The 25,252-nt window shown below is 47.3% G+C and overlaps 1 protein-coding gene across 3 annotated transcripts in view; it reads left to right on the plus strand.

Annotated features, from left to right (window-relative positions):
- Positions 1–24,716, plus strand: part of DTNB (dystrobrevin beta) — a 192,731-nt gene extending 168,015 nt beyond the window's left edge. For 2 of the 3 annotated variants that reach the window (XM_061350228.1, XM_061350226.1), the window contains 4 exons: positions 9,321–9,480; positions 15,778–15,867; positions 18,930–18,983; positions 24,439–24,716. In XM_061350228.1, the coding sequence (XP_061206212.1) occupies positions 9,321–9,480; positions 15,778–15,867; positions 18,930–18,983; positions 24,439–24,506 (372 nt within the window). In that variant the 3' untranslated portion in view covers positions 24,507–24,716. Of the gene's footprint in view, positions 1–9,320; positions 9,481–15,777; positions 15,868–18,929; positions 18,984–22,464; positions 22,501–24,438 lie in introns of all 3 variants that reach the window. The other variant, XM_061350227.1, reaches the window with a different exon arrangement.
- The last annotated feature ends 536 nt before the right edge of the window (positions 24,717–25,252 follow it).

Here is a 25,252-nt window from a genome sequence, read left to right on the forward strand (position 1 = left end):
GCCACAGATTCCACTTGCTGAAAATTCCCTTTAGGAGTTTCATTTAGACTTTAGGAAAATCTGAACAAATAGGTATGTAAGAGCATGTCAGATAAACATTTGTCAGGAGAGGATTATGATCCAGCTGTAGAGCAGAGGGATGGACGAGGCATTTTCTTACAGCTTCAATTTCCTATGACTCCATTCACTTCTGTGTCAGCAAATGTCTTTTCCCTGCACCTCACTTTTGTATGCAGCAGCTTCCCTAACTCTTGTCTGCTGAAACTACAGTAAACTGAGTTATTTTTGTTGCTTCATTGGCAATAGTTGTGAAGCTTTTTGTAGCTTTCCAACGCATTGGTTCTACAGAAGACTCTAATGGAAGAGGTGCTCCATATCTGCATTACGTATGTCCAGGCACACAAGGCTTTGCTTTTGCTCCAGCAGTGGGAACAGGCAGGGCACTGCAGTGTGCATGAAAACTGCAAAGAAATGGGGAAGGCGATCTCAGAAGGGGTCAAGGTGGAGGAGAAGGTGCAAAGGACGTGACTGGGGCAGGAGAGTCAGGGCTTGGACAATGCATTGCAATGATGACCAAACCCAAATCACCCTCAGTGGGACTTACCCTTTGGTGGCACATTTATTGACAGTCATCTTTTTCTTAATCTGTGCAGAGTGTGCTTCCCTGCTGCTGCCTACTGCTCACTTTCTTCATCAGAAAGTCACACGTTACAAAATCAAATGCCTTATGAAGGGTATTATTTCTCCATAATTATACTCGTCAATAACACTCATAATCTTCTCAAGGAAGGAAATCAAGTGTTATTTGGCAAGGCCTGTTTCAGCAAAACCAGCTTGTCCAACATCCGCTATGTTTCTGCCGTTTATTCCTCATCATTAAAAACTTCTGGGTTTGTTGGTTTATTGGAGTGGCTCTTGGCTGAGGGTTGCTGTCTGCCCAACCTGCCTGTGGTATTCCATCATATTCTGTGTAGTAAAATACTTGCATTCCTAAGGACTCATAAATTTCCCCAATATTTCAAGACATTTCTAAACAAAATTAACCTCAGTGCAATGAGCATGTAAGCTCATATTCAGGCTCCTTAATGCTATTTATTAGCTGTGTGTTGGCTCAGGCCCAGAATGAGCAGAGGAATGCAAGGGCACTGTGGCTTTCAGGTTGTGTATATGCATGAAATTTTAAACACAGAATGATGTAGGCTAGACAGATGACCTATGCATCAATGGGAAGAATAACTTAATTGCCTATTTGACGGATTTTTTGGTGAACTATGCAGAAGGCATATTTTTTCTTCCTTTCTACATAATATTCTGTGGTCACAGTACATGTGATAACGTCAGCAGAGATTAGTCTGCCCGTTTGAGGAGAGTGGTGTCAATGTTATTCAAAAACATGGGAAATGTAGAGGGCCCGAGGGGCTGAACAAGAAGCAAGTCATTGAGAAAACAAGGGCAGTGTCAGGTCTGGGGGGCCCAGCCCAGTATGCCCCTGCCAACCTTCAACATGGGGAGAACACCTGGGTGAGAAGAGAAGAGGGGGTTTTGTTTCCAAAAAAGCCCTGGCAGCATAGAGAAGAGCTTCCAGTGAATATTCATTTAAAGTGAATATTATAAAAGCTCTCTTCAGTTTAAGCCCCATGATACTTGACGTGAGGAAGCCAGGCTCAAGAGCCATTCCATCATTTTTAAGTAAAGACAAAGGAAAGCATGTTAAATGTGAATTAGACATTGAATGTGCATGATATGCAGATGAAAAACCCATTGCCATTTCACTTTCTAATGAAGACCCCTGCTTTTTCTTGGATGTTGTTTGACATCCACTGGCTTGCTTTATCTCCTACAGCAAGGATGCAGAACGAAAAATGAGAGTTGTAGACCATGTGTTCGTATTCTCATTTTTGTTCCGTTTCTGATGTATTTACTGGTGTTAGTTATTTGGGGCATGATGAGATGTTCACATGTCTAAATCACTTATCTAAAAACTGTTACCTCTTTTTTTTATGTATACAAGATTCCTTTTAATCTATTTGTAGGAATATGCTAGATAATAAAAAGCATTCAAATCAATGTATATTTCTTGCAAAGCAAGATTTCCTAGTTTCTCAGTAAGCATCTGTAGATCATAGAGATAGAGGGCCTTCTGGGGGTCTTAGCTCAACTTTCAGCTTAAGCTGGACTGCTGCTGCCACTGGATCAAACTAGTTCTGGCTTCATGTAGGCAAGCTTGAACACCTCTAAGGATGGAGGTCCTTTATCTCTCTGGTGACCTCCTCATGAAGAAGCTTTTCCTCATGTTGATGTCCTGTGAAACCCTCTGGACAGGACGGCATATGGGCTGGTTGTGTTCAGCGTGGAGAAGAGGAGGCAAAAGGGAAATTCAGCTGTGATTTTCTGTCTCCTAATGGGTGACCAAGGAGAAAGTAGAGCCAGAGTCATCTCAGAGCTGCATGGAGAAAGCAAGAGGTAATGGTTACACATTGGCTGGTTCCACACTGGGGGTTCTGGCTGGATTTGGAAATGAAATTCCCATGAGAGTGGTTAAACACTTGAGGAGCAGCCCAGAGTGGTGGTGGGACCTCCCTTTTGGAGGATTATTCAAAGATCAGTTGAAGAAGACCCCGAGCAACACTTTGAGGTTGACCTTGCTCAGAAGAGGAAGTTGGTCTGAACACCCTCTGAAGCTCCTTCTGACCTGAATTTTCCAGTGCTTTTTTCACCCCATTCTCCTTTAAAACTCTCCTCTGTCACGGTGGTTGTAGAAAATTTGAGAGCAGGTCACCAGGGAGGTGAGGGACCCCTAGTTAAACTGCTGGGTGAGGGAGGTGATGGTGCAACAGCATTCTGTATACTAGCTAAAAGCTATCACTGTCGCTGCTTCTTGCATCTCTGTTGAAGTGGTTTCAATGCACAGGCCAGAGCTCTGCCTCTTTTCCTGAGGAAATATTAAGAGGGTTTTTTAGGTTAAACCTCAGAACTCTTGTATATAAGACTTGATAAGCTGGGGCAAATAAATCAACGTCAGCTGCTAAACATTTCAGGAGCTGGGTCAGAGGTTTTGTTCATTGTTTTTCTAAATTGAAATCCATCTTCTGTGTCCTACTTGGTGCAGTTTCCAGGAAGAACATGCAACAAGCCAGTAATTCCCAGGATTTTCTACGGATGCAACCCCAACACTCAGAGAGGAGTTTACAAACCTTTCCAAATTGGCCTCTGCTCTGTTTACAGAATATATCCTGGAGTTTCCTGTCCTGTGAGCTCTGCAGTGGTGGCCATGGAGGAGCAGAGCCATGCACAGCTCCTTGGTAGAACCATCTTCTTATCATAGAATGAACCACAGAATGGTTTGGGTTGGAAGCGACCTTAAAGATCATCCACTTCCAACCCCCTGCCATGAGCAGGGACACCTTCCACTAGACCAGGTTGCTCCAAGCCCCATCCAACCTGGCCTTGAACACTGCCAGGGATGGGGCAGCCACAGCTTGTCTGAGCAACCTGTGCCAGAGCCTCAGCACCCTCACAGGGAAGAAGAAACAAAAGCTGTCAAAGCACTTGCTTATGCTGGGAATGGAGGCACTGAAACAGCCCCAGCACAGGCTCACTTCAGCATCCTCAAAAACCACAGGGATAGCCTCAGCTCCGACATTTATTGGACCTTGCGTCATTCCTTCTGTCACTCCCTTGCCTTCAGCCTTGTGAGAAGGAAGTTGGGAGAGTGATTTATTGATGCCCTGCAGCAATGCTTCTAGTTCAGCCTTGGGAGCCATCCCTAAGAGTACCCGTTAATCATTGTGTGCTGCCTCCGGGCTGTCCCGGTTCACTTCCCACAACTGCAGAGGCACGGATACACCTGCGTGTCCTCCCACAGCTTCCTCTGCCCCATCCTGGGCCCCAGCACAGTGCCGTTGCACCCCTGGGTGGCGTAGTGGCTGCCGTAGATGCAGAGCCCCTGTGCTGCTCCCTCTCTGTCTGCCCCAGGTGTCTGTCCTGCTCTCAATAGACAAACTGCTTTCTAGGACTGGTTTCATGCTCTGCAGGGTGAGCCCAGCTGTTGGCGAAGTGCATTGTCACCATCAGTGTCCTTGGTATCTGCTGCTGCCCTCAAGCATCTTCCATTGGGTCAACCTCTTGAGTTCCCAGCGGCTGCAGAAGCATTTGGGGTCCAACAGGCACCGCGCTGGCTAAGAGCCATGAGGGGTGGCAACAGTGATGCTAATGGTTAGGAAGCGCCAGCTCATACCTTCTTATTTCTGCTTTCTGCATGTATCTGCATCACTACTAGAGACCATACCCCCTCATTTTTCCACATGCATCATTTTTCCACGAGACTCATCATTTGGTGCAGAGGGAAACCACGCAAGCATGTTAAGGCTTCATGTACAATGTAAAGTACAAGAAGAGAGATCAATATATAAAATAGATCGATGTTATTTGACTGGATGGGGGGGGAACGACTTGTTTTGCCTTTTTTTTTTTTCTTTTTCTTTTTTTTTCATCTGGAATTAGAGAAAAAGAGATCTCACCAGGTGCTAGAGAGCTGCACACAGCACAGACCATGAGAAGCACCTATTCCCTCTCCTCCAGGTAGTTGTTTATGTGTATGCTCGCACTGGGAGCACATCTAGCCACTGGATATAGTAATACCTTTTGCTTCAGCGTTACCTGCAGAGTATGTTCAGAAAGCGTTACCCAAAGTATGTCACTAGTGAACACCCCCTACACACACCCTGAGGATACTGCTGAGGTTGAACTGGTATTTATTAACTTGTAATTTGATAAATGCATTGTTACATATTTGCTTTGGACTCAATATTTCTTCCTTTCCTTCACCAAGCTTCTGCCCATTCCATCCCTGATCCATCTCTGGTTTAAGTTGTGCAGTGATGGTCTCTACTTTTCTTCATGCCTTTGATGCCTGATTTCTGCATGGGCCTGGGAAAGCCCCGTTGATGCTCAGCCCGGGTCAGGTTCTGCCATGAGCAGAAAGGAGTCACCATCCTGAGATGCTCAGTTCCTCATTCAGCCCAGAGAGACTCATGCAGGTCTCCTACCCCATCTTAGACCATCCTACCCCATCCTACACCTGGCTGGGTATCATTTCCGCTCATGAAAAATGTGGCCATCTGGTGGGTACTGTGGACTAAGATATACCAAGAAAACATAGAATCATAGAATCACAGAGTGATTTGGGTAGGAAGGGACCTTAAAGTTCATCCAGTTCCAACCTCCTGCCATGGGCAGGAACACCTTCCACTAGACCAGGTTGCTCCAAGCCCTGTCCAGCCTAGCCTTGAATACTGCCAGGGATGGGGCAGCCACAGCTTCTCTGGACAACCTGTGCCAGGGCCTCAGCACCCTCATAGTGAAGAACTGCCCATGCAGAGATTGGATTGTTTCTTTACTCCTAGAGATATAAACCTGGAGGGCTTTGTCACAGGCCCTGCAAGCTGACACACATGGTACACATGCAGGTGCAGCTCAGACCACAGCATTTCTGCCTGTTCTTTAGAAGGCGCTGCACTAAGGGAGAAGGTTTAGCTCTTGTGCCTTGGTGAGTGTTGTTGGCCAGCAGATGCTTTCTCACTCCTCTTCTAGGTCAGAAGTGAGTGATGCTCTGGGTGCAGCAGAGTCCCAGTGCATCACCCGCAGCCTGGAACCTGCAGCCCTGCAGTCCTGGGCTGCAGCCATGTTATCAACCAGCAGTCTGGGACAAAGCATGTTTCTTGTGAAGATGGTTTTCAAGTCTTCACTGAACCAAAAACTTTCAGATCCTCCTTCAGCTGCTAAGTGCTGTGGTGTGCATTGCGTGGTGTGAGTGTACCTGAGGACGGGGCAGCAGGGAGACAGAACTCTCCATCCAACTCTATCCATCTCAGCACTGCTCCCCATTGAGATGGCTTGTCTGTGTGTAACCTCACGAGCTGCTCTCAATATCACCTCAGCTTCCAGGAACTACACCATTGAGTGGGTGAGGGATGTTCCCAGCCCTTCTGCTTCAGTGGCTGCAGCATGCAAATCAGCACGGCCCATCTGTGTGCCCCGTGCTTAAAAACATTAAAGAATACATCCATTTCAGGTGCTTGGGCACTTACTCTAAGAATGTAAATGTAGACATCGTGTCTCCGTGCTGAATGATGGTGAAAAAAAGATTTCCTCCCTAAGAGCTGAAGCCTCCATGTTTGAGTGCTTCTCTCCTGGCTCTTACCACCAGCCCATCCATGTGGGCAGTTGTGGGGTGCAGGGTCTTCCCTTAGGCCAAGGAGTGTGCACATCTGTGAAAAACACCATGGGCCAGATGTGGAGGTGGGTGGGATGGACCAGGTTTGTTGTACAAGGTGAAATGTGTCCCCTCACAGCTCAGGTGTTTTGAGGAGAGAAGTGAGCGGTGAGGTCTTACTCAATTAACTGAACACTTTAACAAATAGCAGAATCTCTAGATGGTTTATCATTTGTCATCCCTCTCACACCTGCCACCACCGTCAGAAGGTCTCTGGTGATTAACAGGACCATGTGCCGAGGTCCCACAGTACAAGGTGCAACCTGGGGAACAAGCTTCAAAACACAGAATATTCCCACACCCTCCTCTGGCTGCCTCCTGGGGAAAGGGGAGCTCTTGCTCCCCATCCTCTGCCTCCAGTGTGGGTGTTTGTTAGCGATGGGTTTCTCCTGGTTTTTAAGGTACGCATGGGCTGGTTTTGCTTGTCTGAACAGCTGCCAAGTCTGAGGTTCAGTTCGGTCTGGGAGGAGGAGAAGGAATGAGCCAGTTCCTCCAAGCCAAAGCCATGGGAACACTTCTGCCATGCTGTCTCAGGTGCTGGGTGGGGAGCACAAAGCGATGGTCAGGCTTTTGCTACAAATTGAGACACTGCTGCCTATTTCTGTGCACTTTCAGGTAACTTCTTGAAGTTTTATTTGATGTTTCAGGGAAGTGAAGTTGCTGGTGTGTTATGTACATTTTCTAATGGTTGCACCTTCAAAATACACTGTTTCTCTCCTGCAGCCCTCCCCCTTACAGACACCCCTGTCACATTTTACTCACTTCTTTTAATCCCCCTATTATTAATGCAGTTTCAAAATGACAATTTTACACATGACTAGGTTTTCATATTAATAAGAATATCAACTCTGGGCTGGCAGGGATTAGTGAAGCTGCAGCCATCCCCACGTGGTCCCAAACAGCATCCTGTTCCTTGGTGCTCTCATGGGAAGCAGGGCCTTGCAGCAGAGCAACACTCAATGTGAGGATGGGAAAAATGTGCTGGTGATGGATTCTTTGCCTTGCAGCAGCAGCACAAGGATCAACTGTGCAGGATGCTGGCAGTGTCACCATTGGACAGGGTGCGGGTGATGTCATCGTGCATTGGGTGCTGGCAGTGTCACCATTACACAAGGTGCTGGCGGTGTCACCATTACACAGGGTGCTGGTGATGTCACCATCGCATCAGGTGCTGGCAGTGCCACTGTTGCACAGGGTGCTGGTCTTGTCATCATTGGGCAGGATGTTGGCAGTGTAACCATTGTGCAGGGTACTGGCAGCGTCACCCTTCCATTGAGTGTTGTTGGTGCCACCATTGAGCAGGGTGGTGGCTGTATCAGCATTACAGTGGGTGCTGGCCCCCTCACAGTTACACAGGGTGCTGGAGGTGTCACCATTGCAGAGGTGCTGTTTGCTGGCCTAGTCACCCTCACACGGGGTGCTGGCAGTGTCACCGTTGTGCATCGCCGCTGTGCCAGCTGGGTTGCCCCGGTAACTGATGCACGTCAAAGGGAGCAAACGATGAACAGGCTTAAGAAAAGACGAAAACCACACAGCACAAACAAACCAGGTATTTGCTCAGAGGGGTTGTACGGTTTTAATGCCCTTAGCGTGTAATTATTTATGAGTAGCTCCCCTTTAATCAACGGCAGCATAGGGACTGTGCTTAAACATAAACACAGTCACAGATCATAAACCCTTGCTGGCAAAGCCAGACAAAACTGATCACTAATAGCCTTGCAGTTGAGCAAGAGGGCTCAGAGATTGTTGACAGACACGAGTGGCTGCAGAGAACAACCAGATTATCAACACTAAAGTAGTACTGTGTGCATTCAAAGCACTTGTAAATAACGGCCAATGCTTGGGGACGGGTGATGCTTTGCTCCTGGGCAGTGAGGTGAGTACTGGGGAGGTTCCCAGCGCAAGGGGTCCATCCTGGCTGTGCATGAACAGCCAGAGGAGGCAGATGAGGCACCAAGCTCTCTGCAAAGGTCCTTAAACACCCAGCGAGGTGCCTCAGTGGTGAGTGCCTCCTTGCTCGCTCTCCTGCTGACACCCCATGCCAAGTACTTAACTGAAATTGTTTCTTTGAAAACACGGAGCCAGTAAGTGCATGTCAGTAGGCTTCTATATTTATCTCCTCATACATCCCTCAGTTCCTCTCCTTTCCCCGCTCATCCTTCCCATGCCAAACCTCAGGTTCTGCTCTGGAAGCTTCATTGGGGCATCATCTTTGAAGCCAGGGGGAGTTGTACCGGAATGATTACACCAGTTTTCTCCGAGCATTCAAACTGCAGGAAGAAAACATTCTTAATTTAGTTGCAATTTGCTATGGAGTGCACCAACTTTGAGTAAGTAGGCAGTACCTGAGAGACCCTTGGGGCTGTCACTTGCCCTCCATGGAGAGCTGTAGGGGAGCACAAGAAGCCTTGTGAAGGAAGGCAACAGCACAAGCTGCTCACAAGGCTCTTGGAGCAGCACTGCAGAGACAGGTAGGTTTGGTTGGAAGAAAATGTAGAATAAAAAATTTAAAAATCACTATTTTAGTAATAAATAAGAATCTATAAAATATATAAAAATAAAGTAACAAAGGGAATGGACCTTCTGCAGAGCCGCGGTGGCACCGTGGAGCTCTGAGGGTTTCCTCTCTGCTGCCTGTGTGATGGACGAGGAGATGCCAAGTGGTGATGGGTCCCTCTGGAGCACACGGATGCGAAGGTCACCCGGTGCCATCCCAGGATTTTTTCCAACTTGATGGTTGACACACAGTAATCATATGGCGAGGAAGACTGGGTGAAATCCTGCACCAGAGCAGCAGAGCTGTGAGTGCCATGTGCAGCCCAATGCGTGATGCACTGTGCCCAGCATGCCACCATCATGGGGTCCTCCCACAACAGCTACTGTTCATGCATCACGTTGCTCAAGCTGAGCATGTTTTGGTGAAGCGTCTTTCCTTATGCATTTCTTTTACTTTTTTTTTTTTCAGAATTATTTTTAGATATTCACCAAAAAAAAAAGAAAAAAAAAGTTAAAGATTTGGAAACTGTGTCTCGTGTCTCCTGTGCAGGCGCAAGCAGCAGGCTCGGCACAGTCCTCACCCACCCATGGAGCCAGCCGCCCCATGCCCATGCCCGTCAGATCCACCTCCGCCGGCTCTACCCCAACTCACGTCCCACAGGACTCACTCACTGGAGTCGGGGGAGATGTGCAGGAAGCTTTCACACAAGGTGAATATCGCACAGAACGGGACCACACCTGGTGTTAATACTGCATCATCATGTAAAAGAGGGGACATTCAGACTGATACAGGGAAGTTGTTCCCTGTGAGGGCGCTGAGGCCCTGGCACAGGCTGCCCCATCCCTGGGAGTGTTCAAGGCCAGGTTGGACGGGGCTTGGAGCAACCTGGTCTAGTGGAAGGTGTCCCTGCCCATGGCAGGGGGTTGGAAGTGGATGATCTTTAAGGTCCCTTCCAAAACAAACTATTCTATGATGATTCTACATGTAACAGAAGCCTAACTCGCTGATACTGAGACAATAATTATGAACCCCTTTCCTGCACTCTAGATCAAAGAAATTGGGGGCACATTTTTAATCTTTGCAACTTAATGAAATTATTTCTGTGATGATGATCTTCCCTCAGGGGAAGGGATCTTCCACCCCAGCAAGTTACTCCCACAGGTAATCTAACAAACAGTTAGACATTAAAAACTGGTCATATTTTCAAACGTGGTGGTTGAACTGTGCTATGATTTGCAAGATAGAAAAAGCACTTTAATGATCAAAAGTAGGAAAACAAACAGCTCTCTTATTCAGAGTATTTAGCTAACAGCTGCCCACCTCTCTGCTGGTTATGGCGCAGAAAGGGAGATAAATGTTTGCAGCACAATGTGGTGAAGGCTGTTCCTAATGGAGCAGTTGGCTGGCATGCACATCTGCAGAATGGCTCATGTGCTCTGCTAGAGACACAGACATGCAGCAGCCCTGTGGGGAGAAGAAACAAAATGTAAAGTGCTAAACCTGAGAAATGGAGGAAAGAGGAGAGGAGGGGAGGGAACAGGAGGGGTCAGAAGAACAGGGAAGGGAAAACAAGGCAAGGCAAGGGAAAGAACAAGAGGAGAAGATGGGAAGACCATGATGAAGAAGCAGAAGGACACACAGGACAACAACATTTTCTTGCTCCAACCATTGGAGTTCCTTCTTTTGCACTTTTCTACATGTTACTCCCCTCTGCATTTGGGAAAAATACCACTTTCTGGCCTAAACTCACTGCTGCCAACTGCCCCAAAAGTAGACATAAGAAATCTACTTATTATCAGACAGCTTCAGCTGCATTCCTCTCTGTCCACGTTGTCCCCTGTTTCTTCAGTGAAATCAGTATGGTTGGACCAAATGGGTAAGCTGTCCATTTGTGAATAATACAGCTTATTGTGCTTTGAAGAAAACTGGGCAGCAGTTGACATGCATATTTTTATCCCCCAACTTCTGTAGGTAGTGTGAGTTTATACTTAGCTGCTGTTGCTTTTAAAAAAGAAAAGTTTTACAATCACGCGTTTACATTTCAAAGAAGTCCAACTTTTCCATGTCAAAGCCATTGTGAGCTCAAGAAAGGCTCCAGGATTTGAAGACAAGCAGATGAAATGGAAACTTGTTCAGCTCAATGCAGACCACTGCCGCTTCCTCAAATACTGGAGAGACTTGGCTGTCTGGTGATGTGGGAAGGCAGCAAGCAAAGACACGACTGTCAGTCTGGTGTCAAGAAACTTGGCAAGTAGTTTTTTATCTTCAGGGACCTTCTCACTGCAGAGGGGGAAATCAGTGATTCTTCAGTCCTAGCTACTTCAACCCTGCTTGTGGTGATGGAAGCAAATCCCAGTAGGAACAGATGCCAGTTTTCAGTATTTCTCAGGAGTGGTGACTTGTGAGTTTTCTGTGCTCTTTTCTTGCTTTTACCCACATTGGTCCAAAGTTCTTCATCTTTACTATTCCAGAAGCATCCCAGGATGTACAGCTGTGAGAAGAGCAGCAGCAGGACTTGGTCTCTCCTCTGACAGATGTGGAGATTGTTTCTGAACATGATCCACATTTCTGGAGATGGACATCCCCTCATATATTATATTCTTCTAATTGACAATAAAAGGACGAAGGACAGAAAATACACCTTTCACTAATGCTCTGGCTAGGACTTCAGCTGTTTGTGGGCAGAGACAACCAGCAAGCAGCAACCCTTCATATGGACCTCTTGGTACCCCATGGGAAATGCCACTGGATATTGGACATCCTAGAGCCTGTAGTGCCAGGGCACTGCAGCCTCTCTTGTGTCCTTTGCAGTCAATAAGAGCCCTTGCCTTGTTGCCGAGGTCAGGTTGTTTAGTTCTTTAAAAGATGGCAAGTTTTATCATATGGAGTCTCAAAACTAGAGGTGGTGTTTTCTCATTCTGGGTAGGGAGGATCACGAATATTAGTGTCAAACACCTTTGTCAGATGGACAGTCTCCTTTCAAAACAAGCAAACATGAAAATAAACTTACCAGAACTGATGATATATTTCAAAACCAAACATATTTTAAATAAAAATTTGCATTTATCAGCTGCTCATTAGATATATCCTTCTAGAACAATCTTCTTCCTTGCCTAAATGAGCTGCTTCCAGAAGAAGGTGAGGAAAGAGACTACAAAATGGTAGCAGAGGAGCAGGAAGTATCAGTGAATACTTACAATTGGCATGTGATGCCAGTGAGGACTGCAAGCATACTCGGTATGGGGAAAAGCTGATATTTGTTCTGCAGAGCCAGGTGATGGAGAACATCCAGTCAGAAAACACTGAGCATCTACAACTCAACTGTGAGAAGATACGTCTTTTGTGATCCCATTGGTAGGAACAAGCTCCTCATCTCTCTAAACACTTCCAGAACCGACAGCAGAAGCAGGCATTTCCAGGGAGGCAAGATGCCAAATACCAGAGGCACAACACTCCATCTGTTGCTGTGGGTGGTCCAGTCGCCTCCTCTTCATCTCTACAACAAGTTTGATGGTTACAGCCGAGAGCTCTCAACTGATTTCTTTGGCAGCTGCCTCTCCTTCCCTCCTTTGCAGATTGGCTTTCTTTTTCCAGGCTGAGTGAAGTGGAACAGCAGCGCAATGAGTCCTACCAGTTACTGGGAAAATCTGGTCTATCTGCCTCACCATTTTCCCCTTTTCTTTTTTTAATTAGGAAAGCACAAAGAGATGAATTGATCTTCTTTCTGCTGCTAGGAGTAATGAACACATGATTATAGTAGTACAGTCACTATCCTACTTGATCATTTTTCACTTTACAGTATTGCTTTGGCATCCAAATTTGCTCTCAATCCATCTGTTTTTTTCTTTGGAGAACCTGGCAAAAGCCATGACAAAGCAAACTTCCTTCTACACAGTTTACAATCACCAGAGCTGTCTTCCTCAAACTCCTGGCTTCAGTAGAAACTGATGTAATTAATCAAGGGCTCATTCATGCCTTTCATCTGAATGACTGGTTTATAATGGGATAGTCTTTGTCAGGACCTGTTAATATTGCCCAGAGTGAAAACTTGTATTTTTCTAGGTTTTTAACACCTGACAGCATTGCAAATGTATGTTGCAATGAACCAGGTGGTGTAAAAAACTGTTCTGGGTTGGGTTAAGGACTTGTGCGGCAGCCGCGTCACAACAGCTTGATATCGGTGGTGGTGATGACTCCCCGGAAGCAAAACACCTATAGGCAATGCCAGCAGTACACATACTGAGGGGGGTTAACAAAAACATTTAAATTCTATAAAATGCCACTATGGAGTGAGGAGGAAAAGGGAGGAAAGATTCCAGTGCTGTTCCACCTCTTGCTGCTGTGACCTAGGAATGGGCAGGGCACTATCAATGCAGGAAGGTTTAGAGAAGGTAACCTTTAAAGAGTTGAATCCCAGTGATCTTGATCATGCTTCATCCCTGGAAGGCTTCAGTGCCAGGCTGGATGGGGCTTGGAGCAACCTGGTGGAAGGTTTACCTGCCTGTGGCAGGGGGTTGGAACTAGATGATCTTTAAGGTCATTTCCAACCCAAACTACTCTGTGATCCTATGATTTTATGTTATAGTCTTAAGATTAGATAAGTTTCCTCCATAGGTGATCTCTCAATCTCCCACTTGGCCAGAGGAAGAACGCAGTAATACAGTATGAGAATGCCTTGATGGCATTCCAGTTGAAATACACTGATACAGAGGCCATCATCTAATTAGAAAACTAATGCTGCCTTTATCATCTTGAAGAAGAAAACATCCCTCAGGATTTCACAGAGGCCAATAAGATCCACCACCAGCAGAAAGGTGTAAGTTCCTCATGTGATAACTGCAGTGGTGGCTTATCCAACTACTAGAACAACTCTTGCAAGAAAAAAAATGGTCAGCAGACTCCTTAATAAGTTTCCTGGAATGATCCTTCCGGAAAGGCAATCTGTACAATTAGTGCTATTTCATATTAATCATGCAAAATCAGGCAAATTCAAGGCAAGTGGAGAACACAGGAAACAGGATAAAATTTCTGTGTTTGTATATAAGAAATAATTGAATGCCACCAGCCAGGAGGCCTTTGGGTGGCTTCTGCACATAGATGTCCAAATGAGCTCGTTAACATTATTCATCTCTTTCACAGGGGAGACAGGCTGGAGTTTTACAGCCTTTCACTCCCAAAAGTAACATCGGGGAGGATGGTGGCCGTGCTTCCCTGTTTCCCTGTCCCATACAGTGACAGAACTCGGAACATCTGGAGACCTGGATAACGAGGCCTCCATTGTACAAGAGATGCAGAGGAGTCCCCTGTATCACAGGCCCCAGACTTGTTGGCCAAAATCTGCATTTTTTCCCAGGAATTGCATGCTGTTTGCACATGCACAAGAAGACCCGGTGCCTTGCTGCTGGGTTGGGCATGATGCCGGTCAGTTGGCAGCCTAACCTGGAGGGAAAGCTGTTGATAGAAAGCACGTAATCTCAGTAGCATGCTCTGGCAGCGCTCAAACAGCACTAAACTCCACAGGCAAAATGTAGGAGTAGGCACTTTGACACCCCCCAGCCAAGGATGGAGTAAAAGCCAGCGCCCCATTTGGAAGATTAAAGTGGCATGTCTGGAATGAGAGACGTCCGACTTCAAACAAAAATAAGTGTGTAATGTACAGTTGTCATTACTGCAGTGGAGTACAGCTGCAGAATGTCACATCACATGTCTCTGGCAATCCCACACGTGTTGTCTTCATGCCCTCACTGGAGCAAATGACAGGACGGGATCTCAAGCTCCGAGATCTTAGAGCATGGTCAGGCACTCAGCATCAAAGTGGCGCTCCTGGAGGCTGCACCAGGGCGGACATCTGGTGGGATAACAGCCTGCTTGAAGCCATTTTCAGTGAGCAGTTAAAAGCATGGGAAAGGCTGAGATGGGGCCAACACCCCATTACAGGAACCTGCTCCCGGCAAAGGCTCCGCAACCTGAGAAACTGCGGCTACAGACCACCTGCCGGGGCAGAAAACATGACCCCACACCATCAAAGCCTCCAAATAAAACTGAAACAGCGCAGAGCAAAAAAGGTGCCGGAGGAAAGGAGGCTCAGCGAGGACGAGGAGTGACGTCTGCAGTGGCTGCAGGCGTTGGGGCTCTACAAAACTGGGCCATGACCGGCAAGATGCTCTGCTGCAAGAATATGGATGTTTTTGCCAGAGGGACCAGCACAGGGAACCAGAATAGATGGCTGAGAAGATCATTATCTTCCCAGCATCAAGCAAGAGGCAATAAGCATCATCCCCAACACGTGGCAGCTTGCTCATCTCCTTTACAGGCAGAAGCCAGTGTGACGGTTCCTTTGCAGATTGTGACCCTTTGCTGGTCCCTGTCGTTCTAGCAGAGCTGTGGCAGATGTTCAGGGTGCTAATGGGATCCCTCAAGCAGAGCCTCGCACAAGACAAGTTTTCAGACAGGAAACTGGCAGGTCAGTGTCACCATGAGGGACAGCTAAGTGCCTATCCCCTGGCTGTGTGGCACAGCGAAGAAGGAGATTGCTTCCTCCAGCAGTGCAAGAGGAGAGCAAGAATTCAGTTATCTTTTATTCTGCTCAAACCTCAGTGATATTGATTGCAACAGAGAAGCCAGCAGTGATAACAACTGCACAAATGAGGAGCATGGATGAGCTGTGTCACGGCCAGCACCCAGCAACTCCTGTCATGGGGAGAGAAGCATCTGCCCTTGAGCTGTCATATGAGCACTGTCCTTGTTGAGAAGAGTGGTGTGATAGCTAATTAGCCAAAGAGATGATCAGGCAGACAAGCAGAACTGCTTCCAGAGCAGGTCCCCATCCTTCACTAAGAGGAGCTACTTTGACAGGGTGCTGCCATACACCAGCACACCAAGCTCTGTCCTGCAGGGGGGACCCTGGTGAGGACCAGTGAGGGATACATGGCCAAGCACTGTGTCATGAGGAGGTTGGGCAGTGTCAGAGGGGCACATGTAATTCCTGCTGTTTGTCTGCTCCCAGGTACGAGGAGGAACCTCCGCAACGACCTGCTGGTAGCAGCCGATTCCATCACCAACACCATGTCATCTCTGGTGAAAGAACTTCATTCAGGTAAGAGTCAATTTAGCAGCACACGTGCACAGCAGGAGAACGAGAGCTTGAAGCCACAGGCTGGAGATTGAGATTGTCTCAAGTTTTATTCTCTACAAACACTATTTAAAGCATCATGGGAGGATACGGGTTCATTTTTTCAGTGATAAAACAGAACATCACTTTTGTAGCTGACATCATTGAGAACGCCAAGTACCTCCTGAACAGGCTGTCCACTGATTTTATCGCTGATAGTTAAGGCAATACTCTGGATACCAACCTGGCTGGTGGCACAGTTGGTGATTCATGAAGCAGACTTGCATCTAGCTCCCATTCTGCTGTGCATATTGATCCATAACTGTGTGGCAGCACTGAGCAGCTTTTCCAGTATACCCTGCAGGCGTGTCCCAGACCACTCACTAGGCAGAAGTGCCACTTCCCTGTCCCACTTCTGGAAGCCAGAGCTCCTTAACAGCACCAGCCAGCAAGTCAGAAGCCAGGGCAGAATTTCTGAGTGAGTCTCCCTAAACTGTTGTTTAGAGATGGCACTGCTTGAGCAGCAGGTGAAACTCCTCTGCAGTGAATGCCCATTAGAGGCCATAACTGCAAACAGACAGAAAAGGTACAAGAGAATTAAACAGCGATGTGGAAAAAAAGATGATTATTTTCTTTGTTCCCTTTTACTGTGCCAGTGAACACCTTGATGGTATGGGAGCAGCTCCTGCTGTAGCCCAAGGATGCATCCTGTGGCTCTCAAGCCTTGTCAGCGATGGTGTGTGTGATCATCTACTATTCCAGCAGCTTGTCTGTGGGCTGCCCTCTCATTTAAGGGAGAAATAAAGCAATCTGTATTCAGCCTGAACCTCGCGGTTTCTGTTTCACGCCTCCCCCAGCCCACTGCTGTATCCGGTAGTGGCATCACATAATCCCCTTCATAAACTTATCAAACTCCATGTTAAAACCAGTTAGGCTTTTTGTTCCTACTGCCCTTAATGAAGAACTCACGGTTATAAATCGGGTTGATATTTTACTGCTAAGCCGTAAATTCACCCAGTCTAAATCCTGTGTCTTGGTTGCAAAGGCAGCTGTGAGTTAATAAAGTCTTTCATGTATGACAGCAGTATCGCTGGTGCCATTGCAGTGAAGGGCCATGTATTTCTTCAATAAATCACCATGCTCAAGATGCACACAGCTCTCTTCCCTCTAGGCTGGAACCCAGTGAGCAAACCCTCTGCCCAAAACAGATGTCTGCAGTAATTTATTCCTTGCTTTTAACAGAGGAGCACATTTGCAGTGGTGTGGCTGAGCTCAGGCTCTGACCCTGGGTGGCTGGTAACAGAGGTGAAAGGTTTGCTGGACCCACAGCTCTCCTGCCCTCCTCTGAGATCCCTGGCAACTTGGCAAAGGCAAACAGCCTGGGTTTGCACTACTGACAGCCCTTTCAGGCTTGTAAGGGATCATGCAAGGCAGTTACGGTTCACAAGGGAGTGAAAATGGAATTAATTACAGTCTCCTACTTGAGGATATGCAGATACTGAAGAAGGCTCCCTTGAAAGTCTCTGAAATCATTTCATTTGTGTAAATTAGGAAAAGCATGAGTTATCCTCAGCTGATGAGAGTCGGTGGGATTTAACACATATTGTCCCGGAGGTAAGCTGTGAAAATAGACACCTCCTCCAGCCCCAGGCTCACCCGATATAGCTGCAGGCATTGTGCTCTGAGGGTTCTGTGAGACACTGGTGTGTGCACCACCCACACCTCTGTTTGCTTCTCCCTGCCTTTGCACAAGCTCGGAAAACAGATTCTTTTGGAAGGGAAACACTGCTTGGGGTTACCCCTTCCTAGATGGGCTTCCATAGGTGCTCTGGTTGTGCTCCTCCTGCACCAAAAGCCTGGTGCTACCTAGGCATCACTTTTATACCAACTGAGCGTAAAGACATGCAGGGGTGATCTCCAGGGACCAGGCATGATGCTGCTGGATGGCTCAGCCCTCCCCTGTCAGGCTGCCCAACAGAAGGCAGGTTCAGGACCCAAAGCACCTATTTTGCTTCAGGTCCTGACTCTTGTGATTAAAAATGGTTTGGTTTCGTCAGTGATCTCTTCTGCACTGGCACTAAGGACTCATCCATAGCCATCAATTAGCAGGCACTGAGTGTGACTCCTGGATGTCTCATCGATCCCGCTGTTAAAGCAACAAAGAGAGCAAATGTCTGTAAGATCCTCTTTGATCAAATCAATTCAGAATGCTTCAGGTTTTCAAACTGTACCTTTCATTGCTCTCAGCAGCATGTGAAGTAGGCAGAAGCAATATCACTGCTCATAACTATGACCTGTTTACACAGGTCTCATTGAAGTGTTGTACAGAGAGAGATGAGCCACCATCTGTAGAAGAATGTGACCTTCTGCTCCCACTCTCTGCTCCATAAATACAAGCCTGGTCATAAACTCTCTTCAACTTAATCAGAGTTAAATACAATGAATCACCAGCACTCAGGTACAGAACAGGCACTGGTTTCTGTAGGCACAGCCTGTCCCCATGTCAGCATTGGGGGATCAGCATCACTAAACACCTTGTATAGGCAAATCCTGCAGCACCAGGAGGGACCCTCCAAGCTTTTCACCACACCAAACCATTATATTTCTATCTTAGATTTGACCTCAGCATGAAAGTTGTGTCTTCCTTCCCTCTGTGTATATTGTGCAGTTCTTAATTTCTTACAATGCTGAAGTAATAGTGCACAAGGGACTTTGGTCCCCATACTGGCAGGGCAAAGTAGTAGTCCACTAGTAGTCCATTCTTCTGGGCAATGTAGGCACTGCTTCTAGCTAGCACTCTGCAATCCTCTGATCAGGATGGTGTGGGGACTGTTTTGCCACCAGCAGTGAGCAGACATCATGCCACAGGAAGGATGATGATGGCTTCTCCACCTAGGTTCTCCTTAGGAGCCTGGACACTCCTTCCCCTCCAATGGCACCTATCCCTGAAAAGCCAGTTCTGCCTTGCCACAGAAAAGCCCCCCCAGCATCTATTCTCTCACTTCCTTGTCTCATGTCTGCTTTTATTTATTTTCACTTTTTTGAAGCAGAGGAAGAAGATGAAGAAGAAAGAGAAAAAATGCAGAATGGAAAGGACCGAGGTAAGGGGACAAACTACAGTCTCTAAACTGTAAAACACTTTCTGACTTGCTCTTCTGCAGGAGCCCAGTTTGCCATCTCCATTTGGAGTCTCAGGAGAGGGCTCTGCACGTGGGTGGCTCCAGGTGGAAGCATCCTGTGTTGCTGCTACACCCCCCGTAGACACAGCACGGGTCTGTTTGTCTGGTCTGGTCATCACCGTGCTGTTCTCTCCAACATCTGCCATGACTTGAGGTGACATCATAGCCAGGCTTCCTTCAGCATGTGTATTCAGCTTTCAAGTATGTTTTTCTTTCAGCAAAGGTCATGCACAAAAATGTGTCAGAGGAGGAGGAGTTGAATGCTCCGAGTGCTGTGAGAAATCCAGTTCATATGAATGTATTAGAAAATAACAAGGCATGGGATGGTGACCAGTGAAGGTCCTGAGCGGTGGGGCCATCATCTGCTGAGCCATTGCCTCCTGTGACCTTGGCTGGACAAATGTTCAGAATTACTAATCCTGTGTAGGCAGTGCTGTCGGAGGAGCGCTGTTTCACAGGAGGTCTCTTTCATCTCTACTATCCCAGGATTGCAGGTCTACATACTAATCCTCCCCAGACCATCTTCCTTTGGTGTGAATGAACCCATGACACGTGCTAGCAGAGTTATTCCCAGGGCTGGAAGCGATCATCACAGGCGTGGAGCGAGACTTGCAAACAACCGTGCAGTGTACGGTTGAGTTGGAGGGGTCTGCAGCAGATCTGCTCCTCGTGTCGCACTCCACAAGCCAACACCAAAGCTCCTCCCAGGCCTTTCCTCGGGAGCAGATCTTGCTCAGGGGTCTCATCTTTTGCTTTGTTATGTTTTAAACCAAAGCACAAGGAACAGACTCAGGCAGGTTTGGATCAGCCCAAGTATTTGTCTCACTGGAGCCAAAACCTAATTTCAGCATCAACAAACTGGAGCTTTATCCTTTTTCCTGTTGTACGCACATTTTCCTTCTGGCTAAGTTGAAGTGGTGAGGCTCACATTTCTCGCCAGGAGAGCTCATTTTTGTAAGTTTTCGTGTCCAGCGTGTTCTGCAAAGCAATCAGGTGTTTGGAAATGCTCTGCTTGCTGATGGTTTGTCCATCAGTATTAGATGTGATAAGTTTGTTTGAAGGGCATCTCTATTAGACTTTAGAAGGTTGTAGGAAAAAGTGCAGTAAGTAAGTTTGATTTTAGCTAAAAGAAGATTTTTTAGAGCCTTGGCTCTAAATCACAGGACCCTTTTTGCCCTAGAACATTCCTCTTTGCTTAAATATTTTAGATGCTTAGCAGATGACCCTTCTGCTTTTTTCAAAATGTGCACTGTATCTTGCATGGAAAAGGGGAATTTGAAGAGCTGCAATATGATGTATAGTAGCAGAGACCTAGTAAGACAAATTCAGCTCTGTTACTCATTGCAGCAGCACTGAAGTCGGCAGGGGGACACTACTGAGACATGTAACCAAAAGCAGGGCTTGGTCCAAAAGCCTTTGTGTGGAATGTAAATACTATCAATGCCAGAGAGTAAGTGATTTCTTAATGTCACAAAGTTAGTGCGATAAAAATCTGGCAGAAGAATCAAGGAATGGTCGATACATAAACTGCTGTCCTGCAGAGTGCACACACTATAGGAACTCCTCCAGCCACTGATGCATGCGTGTCAATGGGGCATCAGGGATTTGTGCGGGCTATGTTGGAGATGACGTTCTGAAAGCACCCATTCTCTGCCCCATGTTACCTACAGGGACTTATGGCCAGGGTGCTCCAGGCGCATGGGGTTGGATGGGGCTGGCCAGCAGCAACCTCTGCCCACTCCAACTTCATTCTTTGCACAGCGACTCTGCGTGCATCCCCATCTCAGCAAAACTTTCCCTAGGTGGTGCATTAGCCCATTATTTCTTCCCATCCTGAATGAGCAAGAAGAAAAATCACTTGCAGCTCGTGTAATCCACCAGTTCTGCACTGGTGTAGACAAGGGAGGTGCTGGTCCTCACAGAGACTCTGCTGACATGTGTTTCCTAGGAACAGCAGTGCCCCTGGGCTTCTTCACAAGTTTCTTCACAAAGTATTTCATATTTCTCTGTGTCCCAATTAATCCACCTCAGAACTCGCTTCCCTGCTGGAGAGGCTTACGTTCATACACTTGATATAGCAGTGGCGTGGTCTGGCTTTAGCAAGATGAAATCATTCGGGAAGACTCCCAAGTTGGCTGAGTCTTTTGTGGTTAGGATTACAAATTAAGCAGCATCTCCAGAGAAGTCTACAAGGTTTCCAGGCACAGAAGAGCACAGTGGGGAGCTGGCAAAGCCTTGTCTATGCAGTCACGTTAGATGTCACCCCACAGCGGTTCTGCCAGCCTCAGTGCTCAGTTTGTGTTACCGCTTCTTGAAACCAGGCATTATGTATCCATGCATTGTACATGTGCCAGACATTATTCTAGGTTGGATGTCCTACAGTCACTGTGTGCCATGGTCCTGCTGCCTGTCTCCAAGACAGCCTGTTGCTGTTGGTGATCAGTACGTGAACCCAAGACAGTATCACCTGAAATGAGACACTCCATGAGCTGGTCCTTTCATGTACTGGCTGTTTGGATTTTATAACCCCCAAACTGCTAGAAAAGAGCCTGAAGATCCGCTGTGCCACACTGCTAAAGAAAGCACGCAGCTCCATGGGGAAGAACCTGGGGCCCTGGTGGACTCCAAGTTGGCCCTGAGGCAGCAGTGTGCCCTTATGTGACAAAGGCGAATGGTTTCCTTGCCTGGCAAAGGATTGCCAATTGATGGAGATCTTTCCCATCTGCTCAGCACTGGTGAGGCCACCTGTGTGGTGCTGAGTCCAGTGGTGGATTCCCAGTAGAAGCAGGACATGGACTGGAGAGAATCCAGTGAAAGGCTGTGACAGTGATTAAGGCATTGAAGCATCTGTCACACAAGGAGAGGCTAAGAAAGCTAGGATCAAATCGGTGTGTGTAAATAACTGATGAGAAAGAGTAAAGAAAATGAAACCAGTCTTCCCAGTGGTGCCCAGTGAGAAGACGAGAGGCATTGGGCACACATGGAAATACAGGAAATTCAGCTTGAATACAAAAGATACTTCCTTACCATGTGGCTGGTCGAACTCCAGCACAGGTTGACCAGAGAAGCTGTAGGGTCTTCACCCTCAGAGATACTCAAAACCTGATGGGACAAGGTCCTGAGCACCCACAGTGGCTGACTCTGCTTTGGGAGAGGTTGGCCCAGACGATGCCCAGCGGTTCAGGCTCACCCCGGAGGTGCTGGGATTTCTGGGATTTAGTGAGAGCAGGAGCCCTTTCTTACCTGCCTCATATTTCAGAGGGCTTGCCGTTTATCCCAATGCGTGTGAAGCTGTTTGCAGTCCTGAGAAGAGTGAGCAGCAACAGATGGGGAGTGTAGACTTTTCATTTTATAGGAAATAAGATTACCTGCTTTCTGAACATGCTTTTCCCCTGTGTTGCAGGTTAGGTGGATGACCACAGGGTGTACAGTAATTCAGGTAAGGATGGATGGATTTTTTCCTTCCCATTTCCAGCAGCACTGCTCTGTACACACAATCCCAGTGTGTAGGTCCCTGGTCACCTCCTGCCCTTGTCCTTTATCTCTCTCATTTCTGCAGCAGGAAGGTTCCCTGCCTGCCCATCATTCCACAGCCATTCAAAAGGATGTTGAGTTTTATCCTTGTTAAGATCCAATCCTGCAGACAGTGGGAAAACATCATTAACTTCAGTGAGAACAGCATTATCTCCTGTTTTATTAGTATTGCTTCTATACTGAGAGGCCCCAGTGAGGAAACAGGACCCTATTGTGATGGACACTATCCAGATGTACTAAAAATATAATCTCTACCCTCAAAGAGCCTGTGCTTTAAGTTATAATAAGGCACAACAGATGGACAGACAAACAGGTGCTTGGAGAGCACGAGATAGCAGTACAGGAGAAAGCCTGAGCCCTGTGGTGACAATACCTCTGAAGGACTTGAATAAGATCCTTATCTTCCCCATCTGAAAAGCTTGTAGGATGGCACCCGATCAGGTTTCCACACTCGTTGGGTATTTGCCATAGCCACAATACCCATCTTTCACCATTCCCAGTGGGAAGAAGGAGGGTTCTCGGGGCAGATAAGCGTACTGAGGACACACACATCATTAGCAGGAAAGAGATGGGGTCTGGTGTCATAGGTAACCTTCCTTCTAGCACCTTTTCCTTCCCACTGCAAGTTTGTTAGTTGTAGGAACCATGCAGGAAAACAGTGTTTGGGCTTTAACCAAAGCCCATGGTGGTAGTGGACAGATGAACTCGTCAGGATGGATCTAAAGCACAATTTTGCATGATAAAACCACGACAGTTGTCCTCTAAAGGTAACTTGTAAAGGAGGAAGAAGGGAATTTGCCCTTTCTGCCTCCCTGCCATTTCAGTGGTGGATAGAGATAACCTGAAAGTGACTTGAGAGTTTTTCTGATAGTTTTTACATTAGAAATTCAAGTCCTGCCTCATCTGAGAAACAATCTGGTAACTCAAGAGGGAGTGAAATTACACCATTAGAGAGGAAGCCAGCAGTGGAGAGCTGTTTGTACCATGTGTGGCTCTTTCATAATGTCCCTTTAATTCTAATGGCTTTGGAAAAAAGGATGGCTTTGACCCTGCTCACCCCTTAGCCACTGATCTGGAGATGGAAGCTCCCTGCTCCCTGAGAATCCCAGCAGTGCCTCCAACACCACTAAGACTGGCACTGATAAATGCTAAATTAAAGACAACCAAACAAATAAGAGCGAGAAGCTACTTTCAGGTTTCTTTATTCTCCAGAAAGAATTACAAATTCTGTGAAACAAAAGAAATTATTTAAACTTTTGTGGTTCTTCACGTTCCTCGTGTTCCCATTCTTGGTGCCCAGAACTGTAGTGTGTCCTCCTGAGCCTTCCTGGTGATGGTGGTGGTGTCTGGCCAAGCCACACTGGTGGCTCCGGGCACCCTTAGGCTCTGGCTGCCCACTGATGATGGAGGGGGCTGGGGTGGGCACCATCATCAGGGGCTTTCTATTAACAGATCTTGGCTGTCCTTGGGGAAAAATGCTCAGCACCAACCTTACCTTGGCTTGCAAGTCAGCTGTGTTGGCTAATGGGCCTTTTCTGGCAGGACCTGGTACCAGCCACAGCACCGTGGTCCTGGTATCATTGGCTCAGAGGCTCATGATTCCTCTGTTTCCTGGCTTGTCTTGGGTCCAAGGTGAGGAGCCCTGGGGTCAGCAGGACACTTGGTGGTCACAGTGTCCTGCTGACCACCAAGCTTTGGTGGTTTGGTCTGCTCCAAGCTTGCCCAGGGTGGCCCCAAAGATGCGCATCGCCAAACAGAAGGTTCAGGATCTGATCTCCAAAACAGGCCGGCACTCTGTGCTCTGCGGATGCTGATAGAACGTTGTGTGTTTCTGGTGATGCAGGCATGGAGGGTCACGCTTACAGTCGAGAGACGTCTCCCCATCCTTTGGAAGTGGCACGTTTCAGCTGATACATTTACCATCGTGCAACTGTGACCGATCTCAACCACCTGCTGACAAAAGCGGCTTTCTCCAAACCACCCAGAGGGCTTTCCCCGTGGGCACTTGCCTCTTAGGTCATTGCATGTACTGTTTTCCTCCATGTGTTTATTAACGATAATCAAACTCAGCAATTTATGGGAGGTTTAAAGAAAAAGAACAAGACAAAAGGAAAGCCAATACTCCCTGCTCCTAAGTGTACTGAGCTTCTTTGATTTCCTCCCGAATGGTGTCATCATCGCATCACACGATGGTTATTTCCTCTTGAATTCTACCCCTGGGTGTGCATGAAATGATGGGTGTAGAGCCTTGTGGGGTGCCTTGCGTGTGATGTGGAGGGGGGTCTGCCTTCCAAAAACCACCTATCACACTGTCTGTGGATGTCTGGTTGCCATCACGGGCGATGCCGCATGTCATCCCGGGAGGAAATGGCAGGGCACACCACAGGCGAAGGGAGGCACCATCTGCCTCCCAGCATCCCTGGCTCTGCTGCTCTTCAGACTGTTACAGAAATTTCCCTTTACAGGCAGGGAATTCAGGGACAGCCATTGCTAGGCTTAGATTAGCATCGCCACGTTTGTTTTCAGGAGTCCAGTTCAGCTTTGTTGTGAAGTGTGAGGCTGGAAGCTCACTGCTTGCTGATGCTCGCTGAGCTTTTCTTCCATAGCTGCTTAGAAAACATCATGATCGGTTCCAATCACTGGTGATTTTTTCCCCT

The sequence above is a fragment of the Neopsephotus bourkii genome, unplaced genomic scaffold (genome assembly GCF_033783945.1).
Source record: "Neopsephotus bourkii isolate Nb327-2 ecotype Australia unplaced genomic scaffold, CSIRO-AGI_Nbou_v1 NB_481, whole genome shotgun sequence".
In the NCBI taxonomy this organism is placed as follows: Eukaryota; Metazoa; Chordata; class Aves; order Psittaciformes; family Psittacidae; genus Neopsephotus; species Neopsephotus bourkii.